At 42.6% G+C, this 21212-nt stretch overlaps 1 protein-coding gene across 2 annotated transcripts; it reads left to right on the forward strand.

The window, feature by feature from the left end:
* Positions 1 to 4569: 4569 nt before the first annotated feature.
* Positions 4570 to 21212, forward strand: LOC146649080 (uncharacterized). 2 transcript variants are annotated; one of them, XM_085386324.1, is made up of 4 exons: positions 4570 to 4876; positions 16700 to 17190; positions 17487 to 20741; positions 20871 to 21212. In XM_085386324.1, the coding sequence occupies exons 1-4, from the start codon at positions 4872 to 4874 to the stop codon at positions 20933 to 20935; spliced, it is 3816 nt and encodes a 1271-aa protein (XP_085242450.1). In that variant the 5' UTR covers positions 4570 to 4871; the 3' UTR covers positions 20936 to 21212. The 2 variants fall into 2 exon arrangements, with proteins under 2 accessions (XP_085242450.1, XP_085242451.1); XM_085386325.1 differs by lacking the exon at positions 16700 to 17190.

Here is a 21212-nt window from a genome sequence, read left to right on the forward strand (position 1 = left end):
AAGCGCTTTACAATACCACTATTCATTCACTCTCACATTCATACACTGGTGGAGGCAGCTACAGTCATCTGCTGGTGTTGCTCCACTGTCAACACAGCCATAAACCAGGAAGTTTTAGAGCACTTCATGCTTCCTGCTGCTGATCAACTTTATGGAGATGCAAATTTCATTTTCCAACAAGACTTGGCACCTGCACACAGTGCCAAAGCTTCCAGTATCTGGTTTAAGGACCATGGTGTCCCTGTTCTTAATTGGCCAGCAAACTCGCCTGACCTTAACCCCACAGAAAATCTATGGGGTATTGTGAAAAGGAAGATGCGATATGCCAAACAGTGCAGAAGAGCTTAAGACCACTATCAGAGCAACCTGGGCTCTCATAACACCTGAGCCAGTGCTTTAAGTGGGCCAGTACGCGCCGGTACTCAGTACCGCCACTTCTAAATATAGCTCTTGAGAGTACCGCCACCTCTCCATGCGCCCAGAACGTGCTTTTAGCGTACCGGTACTCTCATTTGCACATCTGTTATAATCGTTTGGCTGCGCTGCCGCTTTACAGAGCGCCCTTCACAAGCACGCTTCCTAATTCGTCCCACCGAGAGCAGAGACTACATTACCCATACACCAATGTGTTTTACAAGTGAAAAGTGCATGCGTCGCTTTTGCCGTTGTCATGTCAACAACTCAACGTGGTCCGGAGAGTGTGTGTAAAACGCGCAAACAGCTGCTCGGTTAAAATACAAAAACAATGAACACTTAATATGCTCTCCTGGCATCAGACTCTGAGTAGTAAAAGAACAAGGTCAGAATCAGAGGACTCGCTGGCTGACACCCCACCAAGCCAGAATGATATCGCTGCAGGTCAGACGCAAGCTAATGAAAGCTGCACTAGTGTCGCAGCCACGGACGACGGCACTTTTTGCGACGACGAGGACGAGAATGACACCATTTCTACCGACGACAACAGCCGCGTTAGCGAGCATGAGTGGCCAGAATGTTGGTCCCAAGCACAAGTCCGGTATTTCTCCACAAATTACAAGTGGCTGATCAGCAGAAATCAAAAGTTGGGTTGTAGTGTGTGTAGTCAAGTTTGTGCTCGCGTGGACATGCAGCAAGGGCAGAGAGTGTCGCAGGAGTGGAGTGGGTGCTTAATGTCGTCTTTTGGAAGGGACAAGGCTGCACAACAAAACTCACTACGAAAGAAAATAAAAGAGCACAGAGACTCAACTTATCACAAGAAAGCAGTTGAAATAAAAGAGAAGGCAACACAAAATACAATGCAAAAACACATTGAAGATATGAGAAAGGCTGACTACGCTTCAACTTGCAATGTGTTTAGAACAGCTTATAAGATTGGCAAGCATGGGCGTCCCTTTACAGACATGCCAATAGATGTCCAGTTGCAAGTTTTAAATGGTGTCAAGATGGGCAGAGTTTTGCACTCTAATAACTCATGTGCAAATATACTGGATCACATTGCAGCTGAAATGAAAAAGAAGGTAGTCAATGACATAGTGATGAATGAAAGAAAATTGTGTGTGCTCATTGATGAATCCACTACAATAAGTGGAAAGTCTGTGCTTGTCGTGTGCCTGCGGTCAGCTATTTCCAGTGAAAATCCAGACACAATACTTTTTGAACTGATTGAGCTGCAGGGGACCACAGCAAAGGACATCACTGAAGCACTGTTAGGATGTCTTCATAATAATGGCTTTGACCCTCACTACCTACAGGAACATTTGTTGGCATTTGCTTGTGATGGAGCCTCAGTGATGCTTGGGAGGAAAGCAGGAGTTGCTGCGCAGCTTTGTTCCAAATTCCCTTACCTGTTTGTCTGGCATTGTTCCAATCAATTCAATTCAATTTTATTTATATAGCGCCAAATCACAACAAAAGTCGCCTCAAGGCGACTCAATCACAGACTGGAACTGGCAGTTTGTGATGTTTTGAAGGAGGTAGGAGGAATCAACCACTTTAAAATATTCTTAGATCAGCTTTACTCCCTCTACCATGCATCACCAAAAAACCAAAGGGAGTTAACTGAGAGTGCTCACAATGTTGGACAACGTCTCCTTGTGATAGGCCGTGTTTTATCAGTGCGTTGGGTTGCTTCAAGTGAGAGAACAGTGAAAGCAGTATGGGAGAACTACCAAGCTCTGCAGGTACACTTTACAAGTGCTGCTGCTGATAGCAGCAGGGACTCAAGAGAGAGAGCAAAATACAAAGGACTCAATGATGTTCTCACTACTGTTTCTTTTGTGGTCAATCTTGGCATCATGTATGACGCTCTCACAGAACTCAGTGACCTCTCAAGAATGCTCCAGAGACGGGACATGACTTTGGATCAAGCCGACAGGCAGCTGGACCGACAAATCCGGGTGTTTGAGTCAATGGTATCCACACCTGGTCCCTACACACAAACTGCCATTGAAGCTGAAAGGGAGAAAATCTTCAGAAATGTATGCCTGCATGAAAATCAGAGGGTTATAAAAATCAACCATGGCCAATTTTTCCATAGCCTGGCTGAAAATGTTAAGTGCAGGATGACTCCAACAACTTCCTTGCATGTCAGTAAAACCTCATCTGAAAAGACAGATAGTCACCTCCTCTCAGACATCAAGGTCCTCCAGTCTGACTCCTGGCCTGCATCTCTAGATATTCAATATGGGGATGCAGCGGTCAGACGTTTATGTCAGAGATTCAGAGTTGGGGAGAGGGAAAGTGTCCTAGGATTTAGGGAGTATAAAGACCTTAAAGCTTCCAAGACACCAGCAGCCCTGAAGCCGCTTCTTACAGCTGTCCACACCATTGCAGTATCAACAAGTGAATGCGAGCGAGCTTTCAGCTCAATGAATGATACTTTGACAGATAAAAGAAACTCTCTCGACATCAAAAGGCTTTCAAATATGATTTTCCTGAAATGCAACGGACCACCCTTGGATCAGTTTAACGCACAAACATATGTGCAGACATGGCTGGCACTAGGGAGGAGAAGTGCAGCATCCACAAACTGCGAAGCCCAAAGTGAAAGGAAAGTGGAGCCCAAAACGTGCTGGAGCCTTTTCTAGGTAAAATGATTTGTACAGTATTTCTCATTTTTCATTTGGTGTACTGTGATTGTATTTTGCTGAATCTGCTTTTGTATATTTTTCAGGGGTAAAGAAATGAACCATCTTCAAGACTCAAGATTATGTTCTACTGTTCTATGGTTATTATGTTTGGGTTGCTTCAAGTGAGAGAACAGTGAAAGTAGTATGGGAGAACTACCAAGCTCTTCAGGTACACTTTACAAGTGCTGCTGCTGATACCAGCAGGGACTCAAGAGAGAGCAAAATACAAATTAGTTTATAATTTATTTTATGTACATTTTGTTAAAAAAAAATTTCAATACCTTTTTGCACATTTTATTTATGTTCAGTAGCTCTTTCTAGCTCAAGCAAATCCACAAACTAATAAAATGATTTATTATTTTGTATAAGGTTGTCTGTTGACTGTTGTATATAAAACCCATTCAATATAGTTGTTGTTACCTCAGGGGAGGCGGAAAAAAATAGAGTACCGGCACCTCTTTTGGGCCACTTAAAGCACTGACCTGAGCAGTGCCGCAGACTGATCGGATCCATGCCACTCCACTCCGCATTGCTGCAGTAATTCAGGCAAAAGGAGCCCCAACTAAGTATTGAGTGCTGTACATGCTCATACTTTTTATGTTCATACTTTTCAGTTGGCCGAGATTTCTGAAAAACCTTTCTTTGTACTGTAATATTCTAATCTTCTGAGATACTGAATTTGGGGTTTTCATTAGTTGTCAGTTATAATCATCAAAGTTGTGAGACATAAACACTTGAAATATGTGAAAAAAAAAGGAAAAAAAAGAAATGTACATATCTTCATGCATGCTTTGCAAGCTCAGTGGATGTTTTTTTTCTTTTTTAGAGAAAAGCCTGTCTGTATAACGGAATCATTAAAATGTTAAAGGTTAAAAAAAAATAAAAAGAAAGAAATATGTGTGGACTGAATGTATACATCATACAACTTTCATTTTTTGAATGGAATTCGTGAAATAAATCAACTTTTTGATGATATTCAAATTTTATGACCAGCACCTGTATATATATATAAATTCCCCACCACAGGGAGAATTTGTGTTAAATTTTTCATTGATAGTATATGGATTTGTACACTTGCAATTCTGGATACTAGTCTGTGTTAAATCAATAGTAATATATTTTTAAATATTGTGTACTTAGATTAGGAACAGCAGCACTTTTACAGTTGTTACATGTTTAGTGAGCAGCTGCCAGATTGTGATGTCATGCATTAAGATGTCAGCTGTCATAATGTGAATCCACCCGAAAGAAACAGAACCAAGCTTGCACACTTGGATACAGGATTTCTGGATTAACGTCTTCGATCCTGAGGACACCCCTGCTTACATGTAATTCTAGATATTTATTATGCTCCACCTCGTACGAGTTTATCCCCGCCTACCAAAAACACACCAATCAGAGTTGGCTCACATGACACATAAAGGCTCCGTTTCGCCCTTTCATTCCTTCAGGGAGAGGGACAGTTAAGAGGAAACGCAGCAGCTGAGTCATTCCTGTTGTGTTTGTTTGAAGTGTGTGGCCTAGGCAGCGTGCGTGTTTGGTACACCGCCGTTCGCAGGAACACGGACTCTGTCGACAAAATTCCCTTTGAACAGAAGCGGGTGTGAGGAAAATATAAGTCCTAATTATTAATTTATAAGGAAGCATGGACTCTTGCTGATGACAACCAACATTCTCGTGGATTTCACTAGTCTGGAGTGGAAATATGCTGCTGCGTTCATGTGGAAGCCTCGAAGTAGACGGAAATTGTCATAAGTAAGGCGAATGTGGTAAGTTAACTGACAAGGTGTGTGTGTGTGTGTGTGTGTGTGTGCGTGCGTGCGTGCGCGCGCGCGCGCGCATTTTATGTTAACTTTATATGTAAAACAAAATGTATTTCACTTTTTGTGCGTCATCTCTTCAAAAGAAGTGAAACTGTAAGTCAGTGTTTGTATGTGTTTTACATGCCGGTGTGGCTGTTTACTAATCAGAAGCTTTGTTCGAACCAGCTCCAGTTTGCATGCCAAATATCATTGGTCAAGCTGCTCCCGATGCACTGGTCGGAGTGTGAATGTGTGTGGGGAAAAGCAATTAACTTCCTCGCGCGTAAATTCAACAAACCGCGCGTGTTGAACTTATCAGCCGCGTGCGCAAAGAATTCATCGTGCACACCTTGAAAATTTCCATGAAATTCCAAATCAAAACCCCATAAACTATGGTATGTTACAATAATATTAACTCTGAGTGGTAGATGCTGTTATTCATTAATGCCGCATAGAGGTGGGTCAGAGTAATAACAGAAATTAAGTTTGAAATTACATTTTCTATAGTTACCTGACAGCAGCTGAGCTATGCCATTATGGCCATGTCACATGAATGGTGTGACAGCTATTTCACTTCTATAAACTAACAAGTTCATGTTGAATAAAAAAAAAAAAAAAAAAAAAAAAAATCTTATTCTTCAGTCAAACTTTGAGGCAGTAGCGCTCAAATGTTCTTGTAGATTGTTCAAAAGAACCCCCAAAGTCTAAAGAGTCTTTGAAATGTGAGAGTTTGAGCATGACAGGCCAAAGGTAACAACTGACCTCTTTATATACCAGTGGCCCAGTATTAACTTGTTCCTTGTTCTGCAATTACAAGCTCTGTGTAAACAATCTTGGTATCAAAATAAACTTACACTTGTGAGATTTCATCAGAGGTGTAAAACTTGGAGCAGATGTTACTGAGGCTGAAACACAGAAAGGCAGAAGTGGCTCTGATGTGGCTAGTTAGCTGCAATAGCTCCTGATAATAATTAGTCTATTGGCTGACTTCAAAGATAACTGAGGAAACTGAGAAGCCAGTTTCTGTCTTTTTTCTTCTGTGTTTGGCTGAGATTCTAAGGTTTTAGCACGGTTCTAAACGAGTTACATAGCTGCTTTTCATTTTCAAAACCTACATGCTAAGACACCCAAAAAATATAATGTGAACGTGGTTAGATCCCTTCTTTATGAGGAAACAAAAATGCTCATCATAAGTGCTCAAGGTTATGTTTTTCTGCGCCGAACGGAGCTTCAGAGTACCCAGCCTTCTTGGAGTCACTGAGTGTTTGAGGTAGTTCCACCTGAGACCCTGTTGTCCTGCTGGGAGACTTCAACACTCATGTGGGCAACGCTGGTGAGACCTGGAGCAGCGTGATTGGGACTGACCTGCCAGATCTGAAGCAGAGTGGTGTCCTGTATGTCCATAATGAACACCATGTTCAAACAAAAGGGCAGCCATAAGTGCACGTGGCACCAAGACAGTTCAGGCAACAGGTTGATGATTGATTTTTGCAATCGAATAATCAGATCTGCAGCTGTCAGGGGTAGACATTTGTTCTATCACAAGTAAGAGAAATAAGACACTGCAGACCAACTCAGAGTTTTAAGAACGTGCGCACGTTCGGTGTGTGTGTCTTCTCAGGGTGAATGTCCCTGAGAAGACACACACCGATTGCAGGCTTGCTTGCTTTATTTATAGGGAAAAGCAGGTTACATAGTACTTCCTCTTCTGTGAGGAGTCGGGGAGAGGTTAGACGTTAGCTCAGCGCTTATCTGACCTCACACACACACACACACACACACACTCTGAAATAACGAATACAGAAGTATATCATGCTTATCTGACATCTCACACACTGAAGTAAGGAATACATCATGTTCTCTTTAACAATAAGCTTGGTTATGTTGAAATATATGAACACTTGAATATAAGGCACACTTGATTATATTGTATTATGTAAAAAATCTTCTTACAGCAGCCATATGTTCTGGACCCTCAGGTGAAGAGAGATACTGAGCCGTGGACCCAAGGTGGTTGTTACTTGACATGTTGGTAACCCCCAAACCAGATAGTGGACACCAGAGGTGAAGCGAACCATCAGGCTGAAGGAGTCCTATCAGGCTTGTTTGCCTGTGGGGCTCCTAACACAGCTGATATGTACTGACAGGCCAAGCGGAACGGGGCTCTGGTAGAGGCTGAGGCAAAAAGTAGTGTTGGTGAGGCAAGGGCGTAGATTTGGTCATATTGCACAGCCCTAACCCCCGGCCTGTTTCAGGCTGGACAATAATAACGGTGGCATTTAACTTATTTTATCCGATAAATAAACACTGTAAGATACAAGTTTTTTTGTACATGCATATGTATACCACTCCACCCCAACAGCCCTTTTGAATGTCTCCCTAATTCTGAGGTCTCAAGGTTGGGAAGTATGTGCTAGGCTTTGGCCCACATCAGTCGAAAATTGTATGTAACCATGAATAACGTGTTGCCATGTCCACCAGGAGAGACTGGACAGTATAGATGTAAAACAAATATGCCAGCAGTTTCTCAGTTAACGAGAGGAGAAGGCCTCGCAAAATCGCTAGCCCGATGTCCCGGGGCTAGCGATTTTTTTTTTTTTCCAGTCGGGCTACCAAAATCTATCTCTGCCCTGCCCGTCGGCCTATCGTAGGAAGGAAAGATATGTCAATGCTTTTGCATTCTTTCGGAAATGTAGCTGGGTAATTACGTCATTGGCATCGGTGAGCCACTGTCAATATGTGACATATTGAAATCGTGTTTGAATTTGCGCTTGTTTTTTGCTTTCACTTTGCAATCGTGCAAACTGTGTATAGAGAGCGACAGCACTGATCTGTGAGTGATGATAATTTGTGCACCAATTCCTCTGACATCGTCTTATTAATCGTTAGCTTACTATGCAAACATGACAAGTGAAATCTCCTGCAGCTTAAACATGTGAGAGGTTGATCGCGCAGAGAATCGCTGAGCTTATGTGAGTGTGTGTGTGTGTAAAAGCATTTCAGTTCTGCTGAGCCAAATAAGACAGGTCAGGGTGAAGAAGTGACAGCCAAAGAAAAGCTTACCACAAAACGGAGAAGTTATGACAAATGAGACTATAAGGCAAAAAGAAAGTGCAGCTTTATGGTTTCATGGACAAAAGAATTTCTGTGGCTGCAATATGACGAGCTAAATAACCAGGGGTGCACATAAGTGGTCCGCAGGTGCGCATTCGCTGTCAAAATAAAAAACACGCACAAGATAAGAAGTTGCAACGCGTGTTTGCATACATAAGATTTTCTGGAGGAGGACAGACATTTGTTTAGAACTCTTAAAGATGTCGAAGAAGCTCCTTTAAGCAATTACTGTGATGTTCCTCCACCTCCAAAGAAATGTCAGAAGGAGTCCGAACCACAAAAGAAGCACGTATTCTCGGAAAAGTGGTTGCAGGAGGTGAGCTGGCTTCAAACAAATGATGAACGCACAGAGATGTGGTGCGGAATGTGCCGTGAAAATCCCACTCTAGCAGACAAAAACAGCTTTTTATATGGACGCAAACGCGTGTTGCAACTTCTTATCTGGTGCGTCTTTTATTTTGACAGTGAATGCGCACATGCGGACCACTTATGTGCACCCGTGTAAATAACATAATGTTCTGCCGGGTGTGTTGTTGGTTTTCTCTCGATTTCTGAGTCGACAAGCGCCTTTGTTACTGGGACCAGTCATTTTAAGAAAGGCCCCCATGAGAAATGCAAGAAACGCATTATTGTTCAGTCTGCAATATCTTTTCCAGAACAAACACCAATTGCAAATAACATACTAAAAATAAACCTGAAAAATCAGTTTAAAACAGCTACTATGTTGCAAAGAGTGAACTACCACTGGCACAATGTAGCAGTCTTTGCAAACTTCAAACAGCAAATGGCCTCGATCTTAGTTCCACTTGTCTCTTACCCGTGACTTCAGTGGAAATTTCAAATTCAGGATCTGACACAGACTGATTCATGTCCTACACAGTTCTTACAAGTTCATAGAAATTTCTGTTCAATTAGAACCAAGTATTTGAGTTGATTGTCATTTTTATACAATGTTGTAATTTGTGTTTCAACAATTTTTTGATTAATGTTTTGTTTCCGTTACAATATTATACATTAAAGTATAATATTGTAACGGAAACAAAACAGGAAACAAAACATCAATCAAAAAATTGCTTTTTGTTTTTTTTGTTTTGTTTTTTTTATTCAGGCTACCAAAAACTGAAGAGTCCCTGCCCGAAGGGCTACCAGGGATTTTGAAATTTTGCGAGCCCTGAAGAGAAAGCAAACACAAAAAGAGCAACAAACTAGCTAGCAGTAGATGACAGTAGATACTAAATATTAAACGCTATTGTGCAGCATGCAAGATAGACGGCGCACAATGTGCTTTGAGGCAGCAGCCAAGAAAGGTGTAGTCCGCATCTGTGTACACCTGTGTGGATCAGCATGCTTGTATTCCAAAGGTTTGTAACGATCTGCTAGGGAGTGTAGAGCCATAGCCCCGTCCCCCAGGGCATGAAGCAGGTATGGAGGAGATCCAGGCCCCAGACATCCAGAGGCCCCAGAGTACGAGGGCCACCAAAGGGGGGGGGGGGGTGACCGTGCCACCCTCCTGGGAAGAGCTGAGTAGAGCCCCAAACAAGAGGTCACGGAGCAGAGGCCAGAGGGGGTTGCAGTGGCGTGCCCGCGGGCTCTGCCGGCAGCCAGCTGTGCCAGAGAGGACTGGGCTTCAGGCCCAGAGGCCTGAGGGCACTCCACCCACCGCCCAGGCACACAAGCACTTTTATTAACATACAGCATAGATGTACATGAAAAAATTACTCAAAACTAAATTATTAGCATTCATTAAATGATAATGCTCCAAAAATAAAAGAAAACAATGTTTTTTCTGCATAACAAAAAGCTCACAATTGTGCAGTCAAAATGTAAACTAAAACACAATGAGCATAATAACAAAGACAGATTTCACAGCTGCTCTGTTCCCAAGTTCGTGACTGACAGCCTGGAGTTTGAAATCCTCTTTGTAACCACGTTGCTGAACAGGTGCAATTTATGGTCCTTATACACACACGTACGGTAATATTACGTTGAAGCACAGTACGTATCACTCCACGAGGCTCCTCGGTAGCCGTAATGCGCCGATAATCCATAGAGTGGTGCAGCTCCGTAGCTTACCAAAGTCGTACTAAAAAATTTTTTGACGTATTGCTGAGCGCCGTGTACCACATAAAATCTGTTTGCGGTCATCAAGCACAACCAGAATTCATACATAAGGCGCGCTGTCAACTTTTGAGAGAACTAAAGGATTTTAGGCCATGCAGCCCCTGTAAGCTGCATGGCATTAGTGCGGTTAGCTCGCTAACACGTTCATGCCGTCCAGCCCCACGCACGGGGCTATGTGCAATAGCTCGTTAACGGAGGTTTGCCGTGTCCATCTTGTCCTTACCTGAAGGTGAAGCGGTGGGGGAGGAGGGGGAGTTGTGTTCAGTGAAGGAGAGAGGCGAGGCGCCGAGTAACGTTGTTTAGAGACAAAAGTGGACGAAAGGGAGGCAAACTTGCAGCTCCACCATTATAATTATAACGTAACCTAGACTTTATTGATATAAAGGATATTGTCACAGCTTATATCAATATTTTTAAAAAACGCGATATATCGCCCAGCCCTAATCTCTACCCACATCACTCATGGGAAGCATTGCTTCAATAAAAATGATGGTCTTGCCAAAAATTAAGTGATTTCAGGTAAACCATCTTTGTATATTTCCAAATGCATTTGGAAAGATAAACCCCTGCGTATCAGCTTAAAAACACTACAAGGGACAAAGGAGGACTAGATCTGCCTAACTTTCAGCACTACTTCTTAGCCAACAGGCTTCAGTTCATCACAGGATGGTTAAAACACACCCTCTTAGATGAGCCCTGGCTGGATGTAGAATGGGCACTATGCAATAATTTAGAGATTTCAGATCTACCATTTATCAGCTCAAACATCAAACGACATGAATGCCTTAAAACATCAACGTCAGCTCTTCTCTGACAGCTGGTGGGAGTTTCTAAGAAATGACTGAGTCTTCATTAATCCCATGCAAACTTACACCTATGAATGAAAGGCTTTATTGGCCACATGCAGGTTGCCCCGCAGTGGAATAGAACCCCACTGCGAGGTGTGTAAGTCGGGGACACACACACACACACGGACATCACATGGGAATACAGGTCGGAGATCGGCAGCGTTACAGAAAGACACTGAAAGTACACAACAATGGGAAAGTAGAAGAGGAAAAAGACCTCTACTCGTGCTGAGCACCTATGGGAGGACAGCATGAGAACAGGAAACAAAAAAAAAAAATCTCCTGGACAGAGAGCACATAAATGTCCACAGTACAACAATGGAGTACGTGACAAGCCACAAGGTTGGGTAGGGGGTGAGGAGTAATCCGAAGGAAACAAAGCAGTCATCCTGCACAGCGCTACCATTCCAGCGCGGCACACGGACCCGCCGTGTTCCCCCACAGGAAACAAGCATCGAAGGTGTTTGGAAAGGGAGGGGGGGGGTGTGGGTGCATGTCCAGAGTTCAGCTGAGACGGTGTCCTCCGCCCTATCAGGCTAAGTAACAACCCTGACATACTACAGAATAATAAGATTAACTTCCCTTATTAACAAATTGTATTAACAAATTAAGTCTGTAATAAAAAGGAAATTTAAACCTTAAGTTGAACTACAAACACCGGGTGTGGTACAATTTCTTTATCTTAAAACTCTCAAATTACTGTCTCAAATATACCGTATTTTCACGACCATAAGGCGCACATAAAAGTCTAAGATTTTCTTTAAAAAGTACGGCGCGCCCTATAGCGCAGTGCGCCCTGTGTGTTGTAAGGAGGACGTAGTAGAGAACACCATGAGAACGCTAAAGGGTGAAGTGTGGGCGTTGATCGTATATACCGGACAATCGCACATACCTGTATAAAAGGACAGGTATGTGCATTATGTGGAACATCGTTGTTTTAACAACCCTGGAAATGGCAAAGAGACACGCTTATGAAGCACAGTTTAAACTGAAGGCCATCAGCTACGCGGAGGAACATGGAAATCGAGCAGCCGCGAGAGAATTTAAGATTAACAAATCGATGGTTCGCAAATGGAGGAAGCAAGAAAACAAGCTCCGGCAGGTCAAGAAAACGCAGCTGAGTTTCCGCGGACATAAGGCGAGGTGGCCCGAGTTGGAGGAAGGACTCGAGCGGTGGATCATCGAGCAAAGAACGAGCGGGAGAAGCGTTTCGACGGTCACCATTCGACTAAAAGCAGTTTCACTAGCTGAAGAGATGAACATTGAACATTTCCAAGGAGGTCCGTCTTGGTGCTTTCGGTTCATGAAACGGTGCCATTTTTCCATCCGGACCAGGACTACGGTAGCGCAGCAACTTCCAGCGGATTATACCGGTAATGAAAAGCTGGCCATCTTCCGCTCCTACTGCAGCAAACACATTGGCGACAAAAACATCCAGCCCAGCCACATCACAAACATGGACGAGGTGCCGCTCACTTTTGACATCCCGGTGAGTCACACTGTGGAGAAGAAGGGGACCAGCACGGTAGCGATACGCACAACGGGGTACGAAAAGTCTTCTTTTACTGTTGTGCTTGGCTGCCATGCTAATGGACAGAAACTGCCGCCTATGGTGATTTTTAAGCGAAAGACTTTGCCTAAAGAGAAGTTTCCAGCAGGAATCATCATTAAGGCAAATGAAAAGGGCTGGATGGATGAGGAAATGATGAAAGAGTGGCTGAGGGAGGTGTATGTAAGGAGACCAGGTGGTTTTTTTCCACGCATCACCATCACTCTTAATCTGTGACTCTATGCATGCCCATCTCACAGCCGATGTGAAAAAACTAGTGAAACAAATGAACTGTGAGCTTGCTGTCATTCCGGGAGGCCTGACAAAGGAACTCCAGCCGCTGGGCATCGGTGTGAACCGAGCGGCGTGGGAGCGATGGATGACCGATGGGGACCACAGTTTCACTAAGAGTGGAAGGCAGCGCCGGGCGAGTTACGCCATAATTTGCGAATGGATTGTAGATGCTTGGGCTAACATGTCTGCTGGCACTGTTGTTCGAGCTTTCGCAAAAGCCGGCATCATTTCCGAGGAGCCGCACGGCACGGAAAGTGACTCTGACAGTGAAGAAAGTGAACTTGGCATGTTTGATGGAGATTTAGCGCAGCTGTTCAATTCAGACACAGAGGATGAGGACTTCGATGGGTTTGATGACAATTACCGGTAATAAAAATGTGAGTACCAAACTCAGTTTTGCTCCCGCTTTATTTTTAAACACGCATACTTGTATGCGCCTTATAATCAGGTGCGCCTTATGTGTGTCTTAAATACATTAATGGCACACATAACTGAGACGGCGCCTTTTAGTATGGTGCATCTTATGGTCGTGAAAATACGGTACAGGACACTCTCTAAGGTAGATCAGAATCACTTCAGATTACAAAATGGGAACCATCAGTCAGCTTAGACCAAACCTTCTGGTCTCAGGTATGCTTAAAAACCTTTTAAATTGATTAGAAATCCCAGTCTACAATGAATACAATACAAAATATTATATAGTGCACTATACAAGTCATCGGATGTTCACGATGGACTTTACGTCTTCTAACAACTCCTCACACTGTCAAGGCAATCCTATCCCCCAGTCATGTCTGTTCAGTTTGTAATCAGGACTGCCACAGTTAGTCGTTTAGTCACGATTACATCGACTATTAAAATTGTCGATGCGTTGTTTGAAGCTTTGTAAGATGCAGGAATAAGTAGTAGGATTTAAGAGTATAATAACAGACTGGAACAGAAGATGGCAGCAATGCATGTGCAAGGATGCCAGCTGCCGTTAAACCCCGAAGAAGAAGCTGTCTCTGGTATCGTAGCTGTGTCCAGATTTTGTGGTGGCATCCTTCGGAGGCCGCATTTGTAGGTAGAGCTGGGCGATATAACGATATGTATTGCGAAATAACTTTCTCGATAGAAAAGTTAAACTATTGCGATAGATCTCGCCGCTCTTGTCCTCTTAAAAAAAAAAAAGAAAAAAAAAGAACAGCCAATCCAAATTAAGTAGCGCAGAGCTGAACCAATCACAGCCGCAGCGTCACGTCACGTGACTTGTTACGTACAGCACAAGTGCCAAGCCGCACATGTGTATTTGTTTGGGAAGCAGCCAGCCGCCGTACTGCCCGGGTAATGGAGGAAATGAGTGCGCTGACTAGAGAAACATCAACCGAGCGTGACCGAAGGTTACCGAAGAGAAAACAGATGATGGTTCCAACGCCGGAGAGATTGTCGAACGGAAAGGCCAGAGAAGTTCCGTAGTGTGAAGGTGTTTCTGCTATTTCAAGTCTGACAAAAAACAGAGCAGCGTGCACTGTAAATGTGCCGAAAGCAAGTCTGGAAATACAATAAAGCGGTGCAGCTCAGTCTCTGACTGGAAGCGCTGATTCGTCATTCGGCTTTTGTCAGACTAAAGTAACTGTTTGAAAAGCTCAGCTATACAACAAGGAGAGATTGAGAATTTCCTTTTAGTTCTCAGTTTATTTGATATTGACTGTTGAAAGATTTTATTATGTTTATGTATAGAAGTACATTTCATTTGAGGTCCTCTAGATGTGTTTGCTCTTTTTACTAGAGAAGTTACACTGTGCAAAGCTCAGCATAAAGTCTCTACTGTTGTATGTTATCTCTTCCACTCATGTGTCTGTGACGCAAACATGCTTGAGTATAAATAAAGGGTGGCAACGGCTGCGGAGTGTGAGTCTCCGTTTGAGCTCTCACCCGTGTGCACGTTAAACCTGCAAACCTGTCTGAGTGTCATTTATTCTGACCTGAGTTGCATTACAGGAAAACTCCTGACATTGACAAAAGTTAGTCAGTTTTGTCTGTTCTTCTGTAAAACAAACTAAGATTTATTTTTAGAATTAATATTTTGTTTCTAAGTGGAATTGACAGTTTAGTCTGTTTCGTTTGTTCTATTTTGAAACTTAAACGCTTTAGCGGCTGCCTTTTGTGTAGTTTGCAATATTTGCCTTTATTTATCTGAAAAAGTCTCATGTTCCTTAAGTACATCTACCCTGTTGAACTTATTATGGGAAATAAATATTTAAATCAAAACAAGCTGCTGATTATTTCACATTTTACTTGTGAGCAACGGCACATTTAAATCTTACAAATATAGTTATTTGGCTTATATCGTGATAGATATCGTTATCGCCTGAAATGAAAAAAACATATCGTGATATGAAAAAAAATCTTATATCGCCCAGCTCTATTTGTAGGCCGATTATGTTACAGTGTCGCAACAAAGGCTGTCCAAATTCAAAGACTGCTCCAAATGCAGCCAACAAATGTGTCCTCCTTTTCCCCCAGATTTGAAGGATGGGTCGGGTGTATCCTTCTTGGCCCAACCTATCCCAGAATTTATAGCATGGCCCAGCCAATTCCAGTTTCCAACAATGGTAGCAGCTACCTAGTTTTAATATTACTCTTATTTCTCTTTCTGGGTCACAAAATAAACTTTAAAGATATTTTCAAGTGTGAATGTAGCTGTGTAAACTTCAAATATCTGCTCAGTTTATCAAGACATCATATACGTGCAAAAGTGCTCTCGGGTTTTTGGAGACGTCTGTTACCCACTGGCTCGATAGCTAGCTGGGGGGTTCAAGCCGGCGTAAACAACGAACTCCCGGCGCATTGTTTTCAGACCCCCCTCGGTCTTTGGCTACTCAGGTTAAACATGAGAGATAGATAGATAGATAGATAGATAGATAGATATATGTCACTTAGATAACTTTAAAATGTTTTTGGCATTTTTCAGGGTTTTATTTGTCCCTGAGTAAATCGGTTTGCTGAGATCAAAGTTGGTTTTCACACAGCTGAATAAACGTTAAACAGAAGAGTGAGACTGTAGAGAATTTACTCCGGTGTCCTATTTATATTTCTCCACAGAGACAACCTGCAAATGTCATTAAAGGTTTAATAAACCATCATCTTGCCTTTATTTTTAGTTAGCACATACCTTAAACACTTCAAGCTGTAAGCTAATGATAGTTAAGAGGAGACTGAGAGCGGTGAACCCCGGGAGAGCTGCCAGTCTCAGGGGCTGTGGTTAAAGCCTGTGCATCCTCTCCCTGACTCATGGCACAGTTCCCCGTCTACCTGTCTGAAGGCCTCCACTATCATTCACGTCCCCAAAAAGCCTGGTATAGACATCCTGAATGACTACAGACCTATAGCCCTTACTTCTATAGTAATTAAGTGTTTTGAGTGAATACTATTTCAGCACATCAGAGACTGTCTACACCCAACACTTTGCATCCTCCGTGGACTGATTTGCTCTGTAAGCAATCACCATCACTTCACAGAGAGCTGGGTCATCTGGAGAAGAGGAAGGGCTCCGTAAGGATGCTCTGCATGGACAGCTCAGCATTCAATAACATAATATACGACATCTTCAGCTCAACTCTGATGGAGATAAGACTGTGTACAGGGCGGAGGTAGAGAACCTGTCCACTGAAGCTGATCATCTTTAAAATAAAATAACTCTTAATGGGCTTCAGGAGGCACAGACAGGTTCACTGCCCTCATCTTAAATGGAGACTGGTGGCATTTGTCTCCATGTTGGCCATTTAAACTGTTAACAAATTGTGTGTGTGTGTGTGTGTGTGTGTGTGTGTGTGTGTAATTGTATAACTATAACCCAGATTTTGGTTTACATTGTTTTTGCAGGATGTATGCTCTCCAGGGCTTAAGAGCAAGGTGTCCACATCATGCCCATTGTTGTAGATCCTTAATTACCACCTCATCATCTTCAAGAGACAAAATGGGTTCCAATGTTGAACTTGATATTGGAGCTGATATTTCAGATGAACGACATTGTAAGAATCAAGAAGTGAGAAATTCAACAAACTGTGGACTGAAGAGGAAACGACAGCGGAAGATCTCTCCTTATCCTCACAGCCGTCAACCAACAAAATGTGAAGATTTTGAAGTTGAGAAAGCCAAATCATGGACAGATGAAATGTTTGACTTCATCAATAAAGAGATTGCCTTTTACAAGTCAGACGTAAAGAAGAAAGAGACTTCCAACGCTTCTGGGATTCAACACTGCACTGGACAACCTCTTGACCAAGACGGGTTGAAAAGCAGCAAAGGAACAGAATTATTTCCCAGCTCTAACAAGAATTATGATACATCTGCATCAGAGAACTGTTTAAAAGGTACACTAATCTCTGCTGTATAAAGTTTAAAACATTCTCCCAAAATGCATCTGCTTGGATCGAATTATGTCTGTAAAGGGTTGTCAGTCATGTTCTGATAACTGAAGGTAAAAGACATGCCAGTGTTGATGAAATAATGTATAACCACTCCTAATTATTCAGTACCTGCACCAAAGAATCCAAATGCTAGACTGAAGAATGTAAAACGAATTGCAGAGCTGGACAACTTTTCTGAATCACACTGCAACAAACCTGGAGTGGCGATATAAGTAACTTTCATCTCTTTATGTCCACAGATTATCAACATGTCATGTTGGATGTTGCTGCCACTTGCACAAAGAATGAAGCAGAGAGTCCAGTGACTGTGACAGCAGTGTCTGGGGTCACCGTGCCAGAAGAGACTGAGAAGTACCCAGGATTAACGGTCCGCTGCAGTTCCTCACAAGGAGAGCGTGAGAGACTCAAAGAAACACCAGGCACTCTACCTTTGTTATCCAAGCATGTGAGATGGGAGAGGGAGGATGTTAGCCTCAAACCAATTGAAGGAGTAGGTTTAGGCAGTGGGCCTTGTGTGATTGGTGGAAATCAAGATAAAAATGTAAACCAACTTCAGAAAATTGAAGACCAACACTACTGCCATGTTGAATCTAAGGATGCAGTTGCACTTTCCAGCCTAGATTCATTAACTGATAAAACTGAGCTTGGCAAAACGCGAGTCTCTATGTACCAAAGTGAACAATCGGTGCGCAACCAAACAAGCTATAAAAATGCTGAAGAGGATACAACTGGTGTGTGTTTACAGGCTTGTTTAAGCGCATCTCTTCCTTTGAATAAAGTGAGCAGTGGAGAGCTGTTCTATGTAACGGTTGTAAAAGATCCACAATATGAAGATATTTCAGACACAGAAAATTTATCGAATATGGACACGAATCTCCTAAACACAAATCAAAGGGACCCTTCATATGAAGATGTGAGTGAAGATGAGAATCCAGAAGTTGATGATGATGATGATGATGATGATGATAATGACGAGGAGATGCCTTCACCTTCATGTGACGTGTCTGAAGCCAGTAATACGCAGTTTGGACATGTGCAGAGTCAGGCCGAGCTTCCAAAGAACCAAACACTTGGCATAGCACAAGATTGCTCTTGTCCATGTTTTGTTGAAACTGAGGATGGGTTTGAACGTTTCTTATGTCCTAAATGTGACGGTGAGAAACATTTAGATTGGCAAGCAAGCTGCTCTTTGAGCCCCCTTTCTGACGCGCAAGATCAAGAGGAGACTGATGAGGACGATGATTGGCTTGTTATGCCTATTAGCGTATTAGATGTTAAATGGGAACCAGCAGATGAAGGCCAGGCTGACCCAGAAACTGTTTCACAGCATGATGGTGAGCATGAAGACCAGGTAAAACAAAGTGACACAAATCCAGCTGTCTGTGAGGTACCCGGATCTGTTCCAAACCATGTGCCAGCTTCTGCTTTTTCCATGATGGAGGTTTTTGAAACACCTTCTCATCTAGCAAAAGTCATACAATCTAGAGAGACAATGCAACAGTCCTTCATGGTGCCTTCTTCCTGGGGCACAACTGAGACTAAAGCTCAGAGACCACAAAATAGGGAGTCACATAGTGCTCCTGATGACAGTTGTGAAACTGACGATAGTTCCGATTACTCTGCTGATTCAGGACGTAACTATCTGACCGTGTCCAAACAGTGGTTAAGTAACCTGTCAGCGCCTGCGTCAGCAGAGAAAAATGACTCTGGTTCTGAAAAAGAAAATGAAGACCATGAGATGGCAAACTTACAACCAAGTCAAATGGGGAACAGAAGCAAGTCTTCAGAAAAGGATGACATCATCAACCTTGATTCTGACACCGAGGATGAAGGTGTCCAAAGCTGTCCAGAGACAAAAACAAAGAGATTATTCTCTACGCGCACAGAGAACAGTGGAGCTGCCAGCCTTAATCAACTGAAGAAACCTTCTCCTGAAACTGTGGAAGGAAACTGTCAAACCAATGGACGTACATCTATAGATTTATCCAGATGTTGTAATGAAGTGATCCAGAGTGGGAACCCTGACCTTTCACAAAGGACAGAAAAGTGTAATAATACTGGATCTCACCATGGTAGAAAAGCACGAAGCATTTCAGATGATCCTGCTGTTATAGTAATATCTGACACAGAGGATGATGGAAACCAAAGCAACAGACATGTCAAGAGGAGAAGTGGACTAATCTCTGAGTCGATGGGGAGGGATGGTACTTCACAAGGTGAAAAAAGGAAAAATAATAAAACGCAGGACGGCAAGCATGAAAGTGCTAAAACGGAGACCAAAGAGCCTGGTATGTTTCCTGCAGACACAAAGTCTCAGCATCAACCCAAACTTCAACATCCACAGTTGAAAGAAAAGAGACGGGATGTAAGTTTTAGACTATCGCACAGTATAAAGAAGAGAAAACTGATTAAAGTTATAAGGCATCCTAAGCATTTTCAGCAAAAAGCCAACAGACCACCTACCTCAAAAACAGTGGAAACAGACATGGAAAAAGTCCTTACCAAAAGGAAGACCATTTCTTTAGACATGGAGAATAGCAATAGTACCTTCATGGAAGCTCAAACCAACATTTTTGCCAATGAAAACTCTCAAATCGGTCTGTCATCCAAAGACTCATCTGAGAAGCTTCTGATGTCTGGGGAGCGGGAGGTATACTCCACTAAAGCTTGCCACAAGCATGTTCAACAAAAGGCAAAAAGGACTTTGGAAAAAGAATTAGAAAAATGCGTTAACACACAGAAGAGAAGAACCATAGTACTCTCATCACAAACTGAGGGCAGCAATGATGCCTTACTTTATGCACAAACTAGTCCATCCTCCAAGTACATGCCTAAGAGGTGTCTCCAGACTCTGGATTTGAGTCCTAATCCTGTGAGTCCTCACTTTTTTGTTCAGAGAGCTTCTCAGCCTAGTGAGCACCTGAAGCACATGGAGCAGTCTACAGTCCAAAAAAATAAAACTCTGGTGACACCAGAAACCAGCAAAAACACTCGCTCCTCTAAAAAGGAGACGCAACATTTTTACAAAGAGATAAATGACAAGACTGGATACAGAGGAACGCGCCACACTGATACACACCATACATTACTTTCTAAAACTAATACCAGCTCAGCTAGTGCCAGACGACATTTTTCTTTATACAGTTTACAGCAAGCTCATTCCCACAGCAGCACCTCAACATTAGGTCAGTCTTACACTCATACAAAGGACCCATCATCCTTTACATGCATGCAGCATTCAGCCAAGAAGCAAGTGTTTAATGACAGTCAAAAGAGCTTTGTCCCAACCAGGAGAGATCAAAAAACTAGTGTGGAGAGTAACCTACGAGCCCAGAACAGTTTCAAGTCAATGAAGAAAGGTAGATGTGGTGATGATGTGGCACACAGGCGGAGACGCAGCTTCTATCCGTCTGTACCTCCTCTGATGAAGAGGACCAAGTGTGAAGCCATTCAGCTGACCAAGGCCAGAAATCGGGACACTCCACAGAAACAAAGTGTGTACTTTTGAAGTCTTTAAAGTGTTTTGGATTATTATTCATTAATTATTCATTTAGGTAAAGTAAAAAATTATTTTAAATGTGTTTAATCTCACTGCATGTTCCTAAACTTGATTCTAAATGTAGGATTCCCTGTGAGTGAAGGCTATAAGTGGAAGAATGAAACTAGCTTCATGGCTAACAGAAGATGATCCTCAACAATATATACATGGACTGCATATAAAACATGAATCCGGCTTCTGGCCCAAATGTAAAACTATACATTCTTACGTTTCTTTTTTGCTAACAGCCCTGAGGGAACTATTTTGAGTTGTTTCAGATGTTTGTAGAGGTGCCACCATTTCTGTCTTTGGTTTATCAAAAGCTCTTCTGTACAGTACAGCGGCATTCATATAAAACTGTAAAATATTCAATATTTTACCTGTTGTCAGTGTAAATATGTACGTTTAATTAATGTTATATTGTTAA

Source organism: Rhamphochromis longiceps, linkage group LG17, assembly GCF_057381845.1.
Source record: "Rhamphochromis longiceps isolate RC_006_pf linkage group LG17, R_longiceps_female_GT1.1, whole genome shotgun sequence".
Classification (NCBI taxonomy): Eukaryota; Metazoa; Chordata; class Actinopteri; order Cichliformes; family Cichlidae; genus Rhamphochromis; species Rhamphochromis longiceps.

Bases quoted from the DNA above. Each gene is read 5' to 3' on its own strand.
- LOC146649080 (XM_085386324.1), top strand. The intron at 17,191-17,486 runs GTACACTAATCT...TTATGTCCACAG, and splicing joins ATCAGAGAACTGTTTAAAAG to ATTATCAACATGTCATGTTG. The intron at 20,742-20,870 runs GTGTGTACTTTT...TTCTAAATGTAG, and splicing joins GGACACTCCACAGAAACAAA to GATTCCCTGTGAGTGAAGGC.